The sequence below is a fragment of the Ahaetulla prasina genome, chromosome 2 (assembly GCF_028640845.1).
Source record: "Ahaetulla prasina isolate Xishuangbanna chromosome 2, ASM2864084v1, whole genome shotgun sequence".
In the NCBI taxonomy this organism is placed as follows: Eukaryota; Metazoa; Chordata; class Lepidosauria; order Squamata; family Colubridae; genus Ahaetulla; species Ahaetulla prasina.
The window spans coordinates 144,063,645-144,079,180 of NC_080540.1; the positions used below are offsets into that span (position 1 = coordinate 144,063,645).

The 15,536-nt window shown below is 37.4% G+C and overlaps 1 protein-coding gene across 1 annotated transcript in view; it reads left to right on the plus strand.

Moving 5' to 3' along the window:
* Positions 1-3,074: 3,074 nt before the first annotated feature.
* RGS9 (regulator of G protein signaling 9) overlaps positions 3,075-15,536 on the plus strand; it is a 67,247-nt gene continuing 54,785 nt past the window's right edge. The window contains exons 1-2 of the mRNA XM_058166527.1: positions 3,075-3,290; positions 14,361-14,457. Coding sequence (XP_058022510.1) covers positions 3,228-3,290; positions 14,361-14,457 — 160 coding nt within the window. The 5' untranslated portion in view covers positions 3,075-3,227. The remainder of the gene's footprint in view (positions 3,291-14,360; positions 14,458-15,536) is intronic.

Sequence of the window (15,536 nt, forward strand, 5' to 3'; positions counted from 1 at the left end):
CAGGCAGCGCTTCATTTGCACTGTTTTGACTGTCACCCAGATTTTTTTTAATTGTACCTTGTGGAGGACAGCAATGTATCCTTTTGGGCTGTTGAAGAAAGATGAGTGTTGCTCTTATGATTCTTGATGAGAGCATGATGTACAATGAGAGCATATGCACCAAGACAAATTCCTTTTGCGTCAAATCACACTTGGCCAATAAATTCAATTCAATTCAATTCTATTCTATTCTATTCTATTCTAATCTAATTTAATCTAATCTAATCTATACAAATCATTCTGTGTTCATGCAAGCTTGATTAAAAACTTAGATTAATAAATGCACACATTGGCCCATTCTGTCCTTTAGTTTGAATTCTTGCATAGATCATCAATGATCACACTAAACCCCTCCAGATTATTTTAGGCTTCAATTTCCCGGATTCTAAGCCTATTTGAGGGTATTTCCTGGTACTACAGTATAGCCCCTTCAGGATGTTTTCAAGTAGCAGTCAGGAGTTTCAAACATTTATATGAACATTGGGAAGTAAAAATCATTAATATAAATTGTGCACTTCGGGTTTTATTGAATACTTAGGATAGCATCTGAAACTGTATAAAGTACGGTAATTATTTGTCTATGCAATTTTACACAGATAAAAGTCTTCTTTCTTGAAACCAGTTCCTAAACAGTAGACTCCATGTAAAACAGGAAATAGATTTTTAAGAAACAGAAGATACAAATGTAGGAATAGAACTCCTGAACGGGAGTTTGAAACCTGGTTAGTCGGGACAACAAATACTTACAGAGGCAACTAAGGGGGGGGGGGAAATGACAGATTCCCTTCCTTCCACTGTCTCTGCTCTTTCAGACAACCTATTGCAAAGTAACATTTTTTCTTAAAAAATCCAAATGGTCCAATGATACATTATGCATGGAGTACTCTGTTTAAATACTGTTATGTCCAAATAAATATTATATCCAAATAAAAAAATTTAGACTATAGATGAATATTTATTTATTTTATTTATTTATTTATTAAATTTTTATACCGCCCTTCTCCCGAAGGACTCAGGGCGGCGTACAGCCAAAAGATAAAAACATAAGAAATATACAATTAAAACAACAATTTAAAACCGAGCATATTAGAAAAAGGCCAAATAAAAGATTTAAAATTTAAAATATGATGGTTTGATTCATATAACATTCTAAAACAATGACTAAATTCCCCAAGATATGCCAAACTACAAAGTATCCAAAATGATTTTACCATTACCTAAGCTGTTTTGTGAATTCAGCTGTTTATTATGATGAATTTTATACCTAAATTTTCTTCATCAATTAAATGGAATATATGCTAAGAGAGTAGTATTACCTATTCTCCCAATTAGGCTGCTAGATTGGTATTTCTTTGCTGTCATTTTATGGTTGTCCAGATTGATAACTTTATTCCCAGATTTGGGAGAGGGAACATAGAAGGAAAAGTCAAAAGAAAATTATATGTAGGAAGTGCAAAGAATGATAATTATCTTTAAAGAGTACCATCAAATCAGGGGTAAAATCTAGCAGGTTCTGACAGGTTCTGGAGAACCGGTAACAGAAATTTTGAGCAGTTTGGAGAACCGATAGTGGAAATTTTGAGTAGTTGGGAGAACTGGCAAATACCACCTCTGGCTGACCACCTCTGGAGTGGGGTGGGAATAGAGAGTTTGCAATATCCTTCCCCTGCCACGCCCACCAAGCCACACCCACAGAATGGGTAGTAAAAAATTTGGATTTCACCACTGCATCAATCCACACGTAATAGTCAGTGGTATCCATAGAACAAATGAGGAAAAATGGCAACTCCTCACAATATTTTGTCACGGACCTAAATGCCAGTTCAAGAGCAAAAGAAGCATTACAAACATCAATTTCTTTCATAAAACAGTTGAATCAGAACTTAAAACATTTTACATGTATGACTTAAGCATTTTAATAAACCTGTCTATGTAAAAATATGTAATATTCAGCATGTAATTTTTAGGTAATTGAGTTTCTAGTTGTTCCTCCAGTGTTCTGTGTGGTGTTCTGTATGGCTTTCTTTGATAAATACAAAGTAATTACCTGGATAGCTGGCTGGACTTCTTCCTATGGAATAAAAAATAATGCATACACCAATCATCATCATTATTTATTATTAAATTTATTTGCTGCCCATTTCACCACAAAGTGATTCTGGACAGCTTACAAGATTAAAAGCAATAAAAGTATGTGTGTGCGTGCGTGTGTGAGTGTATGTAATAATATTTATTAAATTTATTTATCAGCATCTGTATCATTTATTTGAGCCCTTGGGAATACAATGGCATAGAAATTTTAATAAATAAATAAGTTTATATATCTTTATCTATAAACTGTTATTTAAAAATATTTCTTGGATTTATTTATGCAATACACAGACCAACCGTTCAGTGGTTTTAGCTTTGTGTTCCCTACAACCAGGCAGTAAGCCACAAGTTATTTGGAGCAGGGCTGTTATAACTATACTTGCAAGAATCTTACTTATTTCATCATTTCCAGTTACACGTTTATTCCAATATCAGATCAGCTAATGTAGCATGTTGATTAAAGTAGCTGACCCGACTCGTATATCAAGTGCTTTGAGCTTTCTAAAGAAAGGTAGGATAATTTTTTTAAAAAGGAACAAATCTTTAGTTTGGTCTCATATTCAGTATTATTTCCACGGGTGTGAGTAAATCAAACTACAAATAAAACGGATTGTAAGGTCTCACATTATATTTAAATGTGAAAAAAAATGTGCCTGTGAATCTGTTCAACCAAGCAGCATGCAGATTTCCTCTCCTAATTTTATCGTATGGTGATGTGCATTTTGCTAACACTTTCTAACCCTAGCATTATTAATTAATTAATTTTTATTTATTAAGCATTATTTAGATAGAACAAGGCAAATTCTGTTTGCTACCAGCTCAGTCTTGTAAAAAGATGAAAGGGCTCCCCCTAATGCTGACCGGTAGGAAGCACAACCCTGCTCATGGAAATAAAACCAGAGTGCCCCGTTTTGATTGGATACAGCAAGACCGTGTCTGCTTCCACGGCTTTTATTCCGTAGCCTGCCGAGTTTCAGTACTGTAATGCAGTTTGCTTGAAATCCCTAAGACTAGCATCACCTTTTCCTCTGCAATTGGTGAAAACGCATTTATTGCTTTTTTAAAAAAAAATCTTTTGCTTAATAAAGTAGATCGCGATGACCATCACGCAGATAGATCAAGGACAGCGGTACAGGCCAAGAATGGCATTCTTGAAAAAGGTAACAAAGCCAGTCTCATTTTCAATGTTTATTTTAGTTTTAGCACCTACAGTATCTTATAAATGGAAGAACGGGAAACCGCGGGCACAGCTCTAAAGCATCCGATTGATATGCTGTACCACCAAGGTTTGGCTGTAAGAGAGGTTTTTTTTAAAAAAAAAAAATCTCCTAGTAGGTGTGTGATTTGTGACAGTCTTTAAAAAATCTTGTCACTAGTTCAGTCTTTGGTAGTGATTTAATTGCCTCTGTTTATTTGTTTTTTCTTTGCGTGGACCTTTACTGTAGTGTGATGTCTTTTGTATTTTTTGGCATTTCAAAAGGACAGCAACCTGTTACAGAGCCACCTCTCTAAGCTGCTTAAAATAACCTTGATAAGTATGGGTGTCTATAAGCTTTTGAAGGCTTTGTTATTCTTGTTAATTATAGTCACTGCTATTTTGCATGTCCATGCTGCTTTTATTTCTTTTTCAGAACTTCTGCATTTGAAAACAGTTTAATTTTTCATCCCTCTCGGTAAAGTAATTTAAAACATGAAAGTCCCAGCCCTTGAAGTTTACAGCATTGCACTTATTCCTCAATATAGGTTATCCTGGGCCTCTCTGTGTGAGAGAGATGGGTGATTCAAAAATGTGATAAATAAAATTAAAAATATCTACCTTGCCTTCTCTTCCCTATGGAACCGCTAAAGGAACTCCTTCCCTTATACCAATCTACTCATGCTCACCATCATATTTTTATTTCAAATACAGTTGGCAGTGACATGAGGTAGGGACTTCTCTATAGCAACAGTCCTAATATAGAATGTCAAGAAGAAGTACATCGTGTTGAATCTAGCCAAGATTTACTTGGCTTTCATTCCTGGTTAGTGGCTAGCGGGGCCAAGCAGGGTTCTTTTTCTTAACACGTTTTTCTATGTTTTACGGAATGTTATTTGTGCTTCTGTCTACATTTTGTCCTTTATCCGTGATATCTTGACTTTCTTTTTTGAATGAATTGATATTGATTTTGAATGATTTGAGTTATGATATGCAACCTAACCAAGTTTACTTCATACTTAAAAAAAAAAGACTACCAATTTGCCTTCTAAAATTGGTGACTTTTTTTTAAAGTATGAAGTAAACTTAATTAGGTTGTTCAAAAGGAGACTTCGTTGATATTTTTGCAGTGCCTACGAAACCATGTTTATAGGAGTATTATTGGTCTTTAAGACTAAGGAGATTAGCACCAATTTATTTAAGGAATTTCCTTTTTCATAAAAACCCTTCATGCTTTTCAGAGTATTCATTGCTATCATACCACCATTTGCATTTCTTGGCCCATAGGGCAAAAAAGAGCATTTTTACCATGAAACCCACTGTGCAATTCTCTTTCTTTTGAGACTTGGATAGTTCCAGATGTGGGATGTTTCTGCCAGTGACGTGAGACTTGTTGATTGCCAGGTATTATTTTATATGACTAGGTAGCCCAGTGGCTAAAACACTGAGCTTGTTGATCAGAAAGGTCGGCGGTTTGAATCCCTAGTACACGTCTCCTGTGTGAGCTGAGTAGATGACTGCGTGAGTTGGACTAGATGACCTCCAAGGTCCCTTCCAACTTTGTTACTGTTACTGCATATCAAGATTTGTCTAATAGAATAGAATAGAATTTTATTGGCCAAGTGTGATTGGACACACAAGGAATTTGTCTTGGTGCATATGCTCTCAGTGTACATAAAAGAAAAGATACGTTCATCAAGGTATAATATAATATAATCATAATAAATAAAATAATAGTAGTACGATGTTGTAAATTACTTTGGGATTTTTTTATGAAAAGGAAAAGTGATATATAAATGTAATTGACAGAGATCTATTCCCTGCCTTTTCATAGCTGCTTTGATGAAGAAGTCAAATACTCCTTTTATTGGCAGCGGTTTGCTCAGCCTTTAAGGTTAATGCCCTATAATCTTCCATCACCTTCTGACAATATGTTGATGTATAACTAGTTATGAATTTATTATTATCTCCTTTCCCCAAAGCATCTGTAGAAAACAGTGCTAGAATGTAGAAAAAGGTTAAGCAGACAAGGCATGAAGCTAATTCTTCTCCTGTGAATGTTCCCCTTTTGTTGTCCGAGGTTTATTGTGCTGAATTTGAATTTACAGAGACACAAACTATGTCCCAATTTAGGGCTATCAGATCTAGGCTGCAAAAGTCCAGTCAACCACTAGTGGGCAACAAAGAGTTAGTTTTCTTGTGGTTCCTTCATTGCACTGTAAAGATTCTTGGGATTGTAGCTGTTAATCCTACTACTTCCAAGTGTATGTGCTAGGACACTCACATCACTTTTTTTGCTGAGCAGTAATTAAGAAAAGCTGGCAAAAATATGGGTTTAAAAAGAACAGTGAGGAGAAATCTAAGTTTCTTCCGCCATAATATTCGTTCCACATTGCAAATATATATATTTACATGTGCAAAGAGAGATGCCACAATGTCTTATCCTTCTTCCCAGATGCTGTCATGATTGTTATGGGTGTACAAGAATGACCTTGGGTGACAGGAAGTGGACCCACATTCTAGGGCAGAGGTCTCCAACCTTGGAAAATTTAAGACTTGTGGACTTCCAGCTCCCAGAATCCCTCAGCAAAGCTGGCTGAGGAATTCTGGGAGTTGAAGTCCACTAGTCTTAAAGTTGCCAAGGTTGGAGACCCCTGGTCTAGGGAACAGTCTGATAAAAGGTAGTTTATTCTACAAATGAGGGGAAAGTGAGGGAAGCATTTAAGAGGGGACCCTTCTTAGTTTTCCACAGACTAAAAACAGAGAAGGGGAGAAATTACAGAATCTTGCATGATTCCACTAATGTAATCTTACAATAAAGTGGGATTAGTTCATTTGGGTATTCTTCTATCCCATTTGGGATAGTCTGGACTATTTCACGAGGCTGACATTTTAACCTCAAACATCCATTTTCACTATCTTCTTACTTGATTTCTTCTTGGGTAATTTGAAGGGAAGAAAATACATATAATCCTTAGAGTATTATAATAAGACCTCAGACATTGAAACAAATGAAATTGAATCCAATGCATGTAAAGATCTTGATTAATATATAATCATTTATAATAGACACTATTTTGAGTGGATATTATATTACATCTCTGGAGATATACTTTTATCATGAGGACATTTGAAATTTAGCAAATGACTAAATGCCACATAAAATAACATAAGATGTGACGAGAATGTGTGTATACATTTTGATAGAGTCTTGGATCCACAAAACATTAATTTAAACATCACTAAGCCATGACTGCATTTTACCCACTTTAATAGGATACTTCCCCAGAATTGCCCAAACGTGATACGCTGAACTAAATTCCCAGTATTAGCTAGAAGTAGTTGGAAGATTGGGGAAGTTTTTTCAAAGTGAATCTGAATAAACTATAGTTTGCTTAATGATGATGCAGCAGAACAGCTGGTTTGTACTATAAAACACAGGGGGTTCCAAACCTCCTGTTCAGAAGCCCTCTTGGCCTTCAATCCTGGCCTTGCCTCCTGTTGCTGGGTAACAGCTTAGTAATTTCTGATACCACCATCTATTTTTTATAGAGCTCCTCACTTGGCATCCAAACCTGAACCACAGTAAATAGGAGAGATAAGTCTGACCATACTGTTTTTCTGGAAATTAAAATTTTTTTTAAATGCCAACAACAATATTGCCACTTTCCTGTCCAATTAGCATAAAAGCATTTGCCAAGAGCACCCAGTCCTTCTTCCTGAGGGATAGACCAACCTCCCAAAAGAGAAATAAAATCAAATTTTGAATAAACTTATAAAGGAATGAATGTGTACGGGAATGCCTGACTCCCAACCTTTGGCGAGAGAAATGCATCCACTGTATATGAATTACTGAATAACTCACAATAATTGGTTCACATATCACTCATATATTTGCTTTATAAATTGTGATGCTTGGTTTCATAATAAGCCAAGACTAAACAAGTCACATTACAGCATTGTACAATATTAGATGTACTTTATCTGTAGGTCACATCTCTAAGGGAAAACAAGAAATGGGGCCATAATTTGATGGCCTTATATAGCTTTAGGAAAGAGATAGTTTGGTCTAGTAAATAAGGCTCCAGACTAGAAACTGTAGACTGTGAGTTCTAGTTCCACCGTAGGCATGAAAGCCAGCTAGGTGACTTAGGGCCAATCATTATCTCTTGGCCCAAGATGTCATACTTGGGTGAAAAAGTAGTTAGTTGATTTCTGTTGCAACCAATAGATCAACACTTGGTTAATGCAAAAAGTGCACTCTGCAACTGCGGGGAAAATGCTAGAAAAAAAAAAGAATTTAAAAATATAAAACAAAAGCTTTAGGGGGGGAAATGCTCATCAATATTTGCAGGTTATCCTTCCTCTTTAATAAGCCCTGCAATCATTCTGCTGCTGATTTAATATCAGATTGGTAGCAAATAAGCCTGTCGCCAAATAGTGATCATCACTATCATTTCCTGAAGATAAATATCACAACTGGATTATAAAATGCAGATAATCTCGTAAGATTTTTGGGGCAAGATCTGACTATTTTTTTTGTAAAAAAAATGGCAACGCCTATGTAACTATGAAAATATAACGATATCAGAGGTTTGTAAATGTTGCCAACCAGGAGGAATATATTAGCTCACTAAACTATATTTTAAAAATATTTGTCATATGTCTTATAATGCTTTTGCTATGGGTTACATTTCCTGCATCTCCTAGAAATTGTAGTTTCGTGTATCTGGAGCCCATATTACTTTCTATACTTACTATGGTTTTTAATGCCTTCTAATGGATTGTATTAGCAGAAGAGGTACATTGCTTGACAATACTGGACTTTTCTCTGGAATTCCTTAAGAAAATAGGCCAGGCCTGTCTTCAGTAATTTAGAGCAGTGTTTTAATAGGAACATGTTTTCAGAGTTTCTGTGCAACCTTCTTAATATTTTTCACCTACAGTTATCCATTATTTATCCAGCAAAATTGCATAGTATTTTGCAGTTTAAATTTATTACTTTGTTTGTATATGTTTTAAATATTTATATGCTACCAATGGCAGTGCTTCTATTTGTGAAATAAATAAAATTACTGGGAGACAATCAAAAAGTTTCCAAAAAAAAAAAAAGATAGCTCATTTCCAATGCAGTACAGTACAGAGTTGGATGATAAATATTCTTGGGGAAATCTAATTTACTTCTCAAGAAATGTTGCAGAAAACATTTTATAATGTTATAAAATAGGGCCTCTGTGGCTCAGACTTCTAATGCAGTCTGTTATTAACAGCAGCTGCTTGCAATTACTGCAGGTTCTAGTCCCACCAGGCCCAAGGTTGACTCAGCCTTCCATCCTTTATAAGGTAGGTAAAATGAGGACCCAGATTGTTGGGGGCAATAAGTTGACTTTGTATATAAATATACAAATAGGATGAAGACTATTGCTAACATAGTGTAAGCCGCCCTGAGTCTTCGGAGAAGGGCGGGATATAAATGCAAATTAAAAAAAAAAAGCTTTGAGAACTAAAATATCCATTTACCACTTGGATAATGCCAAAAAATCAAACTATATGAAACCTATCTTCAATAAATATGGAAAAAAGACACTAAGAAGTCCATAATATAAACTATTTGTGGAGTTCAGTTTTACTTGAATGGGGTTACACTAAGATTTTTGGATTGAAAAATGAACTCTTGTGATTTTGTGTGTGTGTCTTTTTCTATTACAGGTAGTCCTCGACTTAACTAGCAAAATGTAAAATGGGGTATAACTCATTGAACAAGTGTCTCGTTTAGCAACAGAAATGTTGGGTTCAATTTTGGTTGTAAATTGAGCACTACCTATACAAGGAAGGAAAACTTGTGACCCCAAATGTTGCTGAATTACAACTCCTACTATCTAAAATGCTGATTATAATGGCATAGCCAGGGATTATAGTTCAGCAGCTGCTAAAAGATGACAGGTTCTCATTCCGTGTTCGTGATGGAGGACCTATGGCACGTGTGCCCGAGGTGGCATGCAGAGCCATCTTTCTGGGCACGCGAGCTGTCACCCAACTCACCTACAGCTGTGCATGCGCGCGCTCCCCAGCTGGTGTTTGGGCCTCCGGTGTGCATGCGTGCAATTCAGGGGACCCAGCTGGTCTTCAGAGCTTTCCTGCACGTGCATGCGCATTTGCGCATGCGCACGTGAGTATTTGCATGCAGCATGTGCATGCACAGGCAGTGTTCGCGAATGTGCATTGCGCACCTGAAAATCATGTCCATGTGCAGATGGTGCGATTGTGCATGCAGCACATGGGGAGAGCCATGTGAAACCTGCATGCATGCACAGACCTGCATGCATGCACAGATGATGCGGTTGTGTGCACGGCCCATGGGGAGGAGTGCAGATGGTACACACACGTGCAAAGCGTATACCTGTTTGGCACTTGGTGAGTAAAAGATTCGCCACCACTGGTCTATAGTATCTCTATGCATTTATGATAAACAACCACTCCTGGTATTACTTAAGATCTGATTCCTTGTTTATTTCTGTAACTATTAATTAAATTGGACAGCTAGCATAGTGTGATGGATAAAGATTTGGTCTAAGAACAGGAAGAGTCAGGTTCTAATCCTCCCTTAGGTTACAGGATGAAGCCTACAAGATGACCTTCTGTCAATCACACCCTCTCAATCCTAATCGGTGTGAGGCTCCTGTAATAAGCCTGCTAATTGACTAAATCTCTCATTGCGTCATGTATTAACAGGGCTAATAACAATAAGATCTAGGCAAGTGCAGGGTAGAAACAACCAGGTCCTGCAAACCTGTGGGGACATAACTTAAGATCAACAGCTTATTCATTCAATTGGTATTATGCCAATTTAAGAGATTTTAAAGTTTTCTGAATATAGTAACGCCTAGCCCTAGATATATATAGAGAGACATCTCATTTGTCTTCAGGTTTCTGGTACAATGAATATAAGTACAGTAAAGTTTTTTTTTTTTAAGGGAACTGGATGTATAGTCTTTAAACATGGGAAAAGTAAAACTGTTCACGAAATGGGTGAGTTTAATTCAGAAAAATAAAAATAACATTTGAGTGAGGGAATAAGATGCTTGATATTGCAGTTTAGTACGTACTCTGTTAAACAGATCCAAAACTACCGTCCAACTATTTGTGAGTCAGTGTTAATTACTAATTACTAGATCTGCTCCAAAACTAGAAGCAGATAATTTATCAGCCAGCCAAAGCTTTTTAGTGACTTTCAGAGGCTACCAGTTACCTGGTGTAGATATGGAAGCATTAAATATCCATGTATTTATGGTAAGCAATCACTACTGGCATACCGTTTAAAATCTTATTAAGCTTCTTGTCTGAAACGTAGACTAATTGGTGCCCTCAGCTGGTTTTAGCTGTAATCTTCATAACCCCTTGCTTTATTGGAATTTAATTTGGACTCATCCACTGAGTAGGCATTGGATTCAATGACTTCAATGGTCCTTCCCAATTGTGATTCTGAACCTTTGGCCATCTTGGTTGGAGCTGATGGGAATTGTAGCTACAGTATTTCCTTTGATTGTTTCTGCCCATCTCATAAGACTCAGCAGAGTGGGCTCACTTCATATCTCATCTCTGCCATTTGATGGAGCTTTCTTTGACACCCAAATCACAAAAACTGCATCTCACTTGCTTTGGCCATGTCATGCAGTGGAATTCACTGGAGAAAGCAATTATGTTTGGAAGAGTTGGCGATAAAAGGAAACCAGGCCACCAAAAAACAAGATGGATGGACATCATCAAAGCTGATATCAACCAGAGCATAGAAAAACTTAAAAGAAGTAGTGAAAGATTGAAAGATCTTGCACATAGAATTGCCAAGAGTTGGGCTTATTTATGGGGCATATCTATTTCCCCCGTTATGACAAGTTTCAATTTTTATTATGAATTTGTTTATAACATGAAAAGCATTCTTTATTTTACAAAGTATTGTTTTTAGGAGTTGGGAGATCTTCAATATTTAAAATTGGCATGACACCTTTCAAAGCCAAAGGCTGTCTTAGAACAAATTTTAAAATAATCCGATAAGAAATGAAAAGACAAAGCAAAGCCATATAACAAAGCATAAAAATTCAAATGAGAATCCTAAAATTATGTAACAGTAAAAACAACTGCCTGCCAAATATATTGAAAGATAACCCACTGAATAATCCCTGGAAAAACAAACCTCCAGAAAAAAAAAACTGTACTGTACTAGGTGCGCTTCCCTGCATGGTTCCAGGATTGAGAAGAATGTCTCCAAGGTTCACTGCTCTGAAAGGACACCCAGAGCAAAGCCTCCCAAAAATTATCTTCTGGTATATTATGTAGGGACATATGAGAAGAAGTTTTGAATGTGTAAGGACTGATAAATTAAATTGGGTCAAGAAATAAACTAGAGCCAATGAAAACTGCAACAGTGTCATAATGCCCAATCATGTCAGTCCTTTTGGTCTGGTAAGAATGACACTTTTGCACTGTTTTGCACTGTTACACTGGCTGTAGTAACAAGTCTGAAAGTACTTCTTTCTTCCATATGTCATGTGAATTAAGTATGTCTCACATACTATGTGATCAGTGGTGGGTTGCTACTGGTTCTCCCCGGTTCGGGAGAGCTGGTAGCAGAAATCTTGATATGAGAGCAAACCGGTTCGCTCCTAATGTCATCTGGGCCCTCCCGCCCTCCCCCGCACTATACCTACCTCTATTCCTTTGTTTTTTAGCTCAGCTGTAAGGTGCGGCAGAGTGGATTGCCATGCCTCAGCTGTTTTTTTACTCAATGCGCTTGCGCAAAACGCAAGTTTGACGCACGCGTGAGCTAACCGGTGGTAAAACTGGTTAGAACCCACCAGTCTATGTGAAACATTTTCATAACCCTCCCCAACCCCCAGGTTTAAGCAATGTTTATCTACTCTTTGCCTTGGTAACAATACTTTCCTCTCTATGTCAGAATCATCCTCTACTTTCTAAACCCACATAGAGCGCACTCTAAAGGAGAAAATATTATAGATTAGAGAGGGAAGCAGGGCTATAATTTCATGGCACAAAGATTGCATATTTATGGAACTGTCTCCAGAATTGGTCCCCCCAACTTCCAACTGCTGCAGGCAATGCTTCATTGAAGTCAAACATTCATGAGATCTAAAAAGACCAAGACGGATACACTCTTCCCATTCAAGTTCCAATAAAGGTTGTGTAGCAGAAAAACAAATGCAGTTTCTGCCAGTCAACCTAACTGGAAAGGATACAGATAATCTGTTTCTTCCAGGTTCCTCTGAAGTTGAACCACCCACTTTTCTCACAACCTTTCCCAGATGTTGGAAATTGGACTAACGTTATCAAGAACATCTGGGTCCAGGGAAGGCTTCTTCAGATTATGTACTACTTCTGTCTCTTCAAGACAGTAAGTATCATGCCTTCCCTCAAAAGGTGTGTTAATTATCTTCCAAATCAGCCACAGAAACCTGCCTGGAATCAGTCAGTCAGTCCATCTGTCCATCCGTCCATCAATCTTACAGATAATAGCATTACACAGAGGACCTGTCCATTTTTTCAGATTTATGAGCTCCAAAGAATCTTAGATAATTTTACAAGACATCATTATAGCCTATGTCCCATTAGTATCCAAACCAAACTTGTGAAAACAGACTCACCAGTCAGAAATTTGACAGAGTCATGAAGTGAAGCAGCAAGCAGTTTATTGCATGTAAAATAACGTTCTTGCAGAGCAGGTGACTAGCAATGTAGGCACACGGAGGAATACATTTCTCCAGCTTTTTATTCCCTCTCTGCAGCCCCCTTCGATGAAGACCACAGGGTTGCAAACTTCCCGGAACCCCTGTTTCTCCATGAATTTCCCTTTGCTTAATCTGTTTCCTCACCTTTCGCCCACTTCCCCTTCTTCCAGACTACCTTTTGTGCCTTTTTTTAATTACTTAACCTATATTTCTTGTTTCCTTACAATTCTTGCAGCATAAGCATAATAAATTGAGGCAAGCGGTTAATTAATTTCTCCACTATATACTGGGCTTTGTGGTTAAAACTGTTAACTAATCTGCTTGCCCAAGCTGACTCACTTATCGGAACAGCAGACCCTTCCTTTTTTCCAGTCTTGAACTTTTTACCCTTAATGTCCCAATTTCCTAGTGAACTTTTATACCCACATCTCTTAAAAATTGCTTTCTCTGCTTTCTTCAAAAACAACCTTATCTCCATCAGCTTCTTACAAACGGAATACAAGCAACTTTATCTTTTAAACCGCACAATTTCATTTGATGTAAATGTTGAAGCAATGGCTTGCCCATTTCTCCCACAAATCCAGGGTTTGGGTTTCATGACAACATATTGATTGACAGTCTATGGATGAAATAAGCAAGAAGAAGAATTGATCTTTTTCTGCTCTGGGTAACTCTAAACCTGGGCTTTTATCAGTGCTTGGTCATGTCCATTTATGGTTTTATGCCAACATCATTCCAAATTTATTGAGTCCCTTCTTTTCCTTCAACTCCTCAGTAAACCAAGGAGCAGGCTAGGACTGGCAAATGGAGAAAGGCTACTCTGAGGCAATTGTATCATATACTTTGGTTACCTCCACATTCTACTGGTTGACCAGGCATGAGATACAACTGTCTTACTAAATTGTCAGGGCAAACCCCAAATACTCTCTGACAAGCATCCAGATCTATTAAGCAACAAGGACAAACCAAAATAATGCCTCCACACAGGTTCTGGGCAACTGTGATTCATCTTCTGATGAGGAAATGATCTGACACCAGGTTAAAGTGTTCATCTACCACCATGTTGTGGATGGAGATGGTTTTCTTGTGTACCAACCTGTCACTAATCAGCCACACTTAAAACTAATGTCTCCAGTAATAAAACACTTAAAACAGTGGTTTAAATGTTTACTTTTTCTTATTGGTGCATTTAATTAAGTTAAGGAATAATATTTCTGTTTATTTTGCATACTCATGTAATTCTTACTGTTTTTCCTTTTGTTTCATTCTTCATACATCTCTACTACAATTTGCAGTTGGAGGTTTTGTTGGTAGAAATGCAAGATCCACAATCTGGCATCAAAACGCACATTCAGAACATGCCGGAGGGCAGCATGCCACATACTGTGGTTGGTAAGTCTGACATCCTGGACAATAGAAAGCAATCTCAAACATTAAGTTTTCATTATGTAGTATTACTCCATATTCATCAGTCACTTTATTCCTGCCTTTGATGTTGGAAAACAGTCACAACAGCAGTCCAAGAAGATGACAACAGAAACTGCCATCCTAACAAGGTAAAGCAGGCCTATCAGGGCTGGATAGGTCACACCCAGGCCACACCCACCTTGGTTCCGCAAAGGCAAAAAAGTCAGGATACGTCTCAGTCTGGCCCGTGATGCAATCGAGTTTGACACCAGTGCTGTAGAGGAAAAAGGATAATAAAGACCTGCATAAGGAATTTAGATAATCTGTTTCTTGTAGAGTATTCTGCAGCTGACTCTCCACCATCCTCACAGCAACCTTTCTTATAAAAAACTGGACATTATTTTCTGCCTTTTCTTTGATTTCCCACTTCTTCAATTATTTTAATTGTCACAGAAAATCCATTAAGGGAACAAAGACAGAGTAGCTGCGTAATAGTTTTGCTTGGTAGTACTATAAGCTATTCATTTAAAACCAATTTGTTTTAAGGTCTGACAATACTAGGGAAAACTGTTTCTTCTTCTTGCTTCCATAGTTTATTCTCTAGCAACGGCAATTGAGATTGGAATTTCCATTGCTAAATGACAGAGTCGTAAAATGTGATGTCACATGACTGTGACAGCAATTCAAGCACTTCCTGGTTAAGTGAGTTCAGCATGACCATTAAGCAAGGACATCATGTGGTCACCATTTGTGATCTCCTGCAGGCTTCCCAATTGACTTTGCTAGTAGAAACTTGGCAAAGAAGGTCAGGTGACTATCAACGTTGCAACATCATAATTGCAAGCCAAGGGCCCAGATTGGGACTGCCTGACTGCTGGGATGTTGCCATAGCAGGAACATGAGATTCAAGACCGGGTTATAAGTAACACTTATTCAGTATTGTGGCAAGTTCAAAAGGTCACTGAACAAGTGGTTGTGAATCAAGGAGCACCTGTAAGTGTAGGTATATTAAAACTGTCATTACTCCAAAATAATAATCTCAATATAAGAACTGTAAGATTATC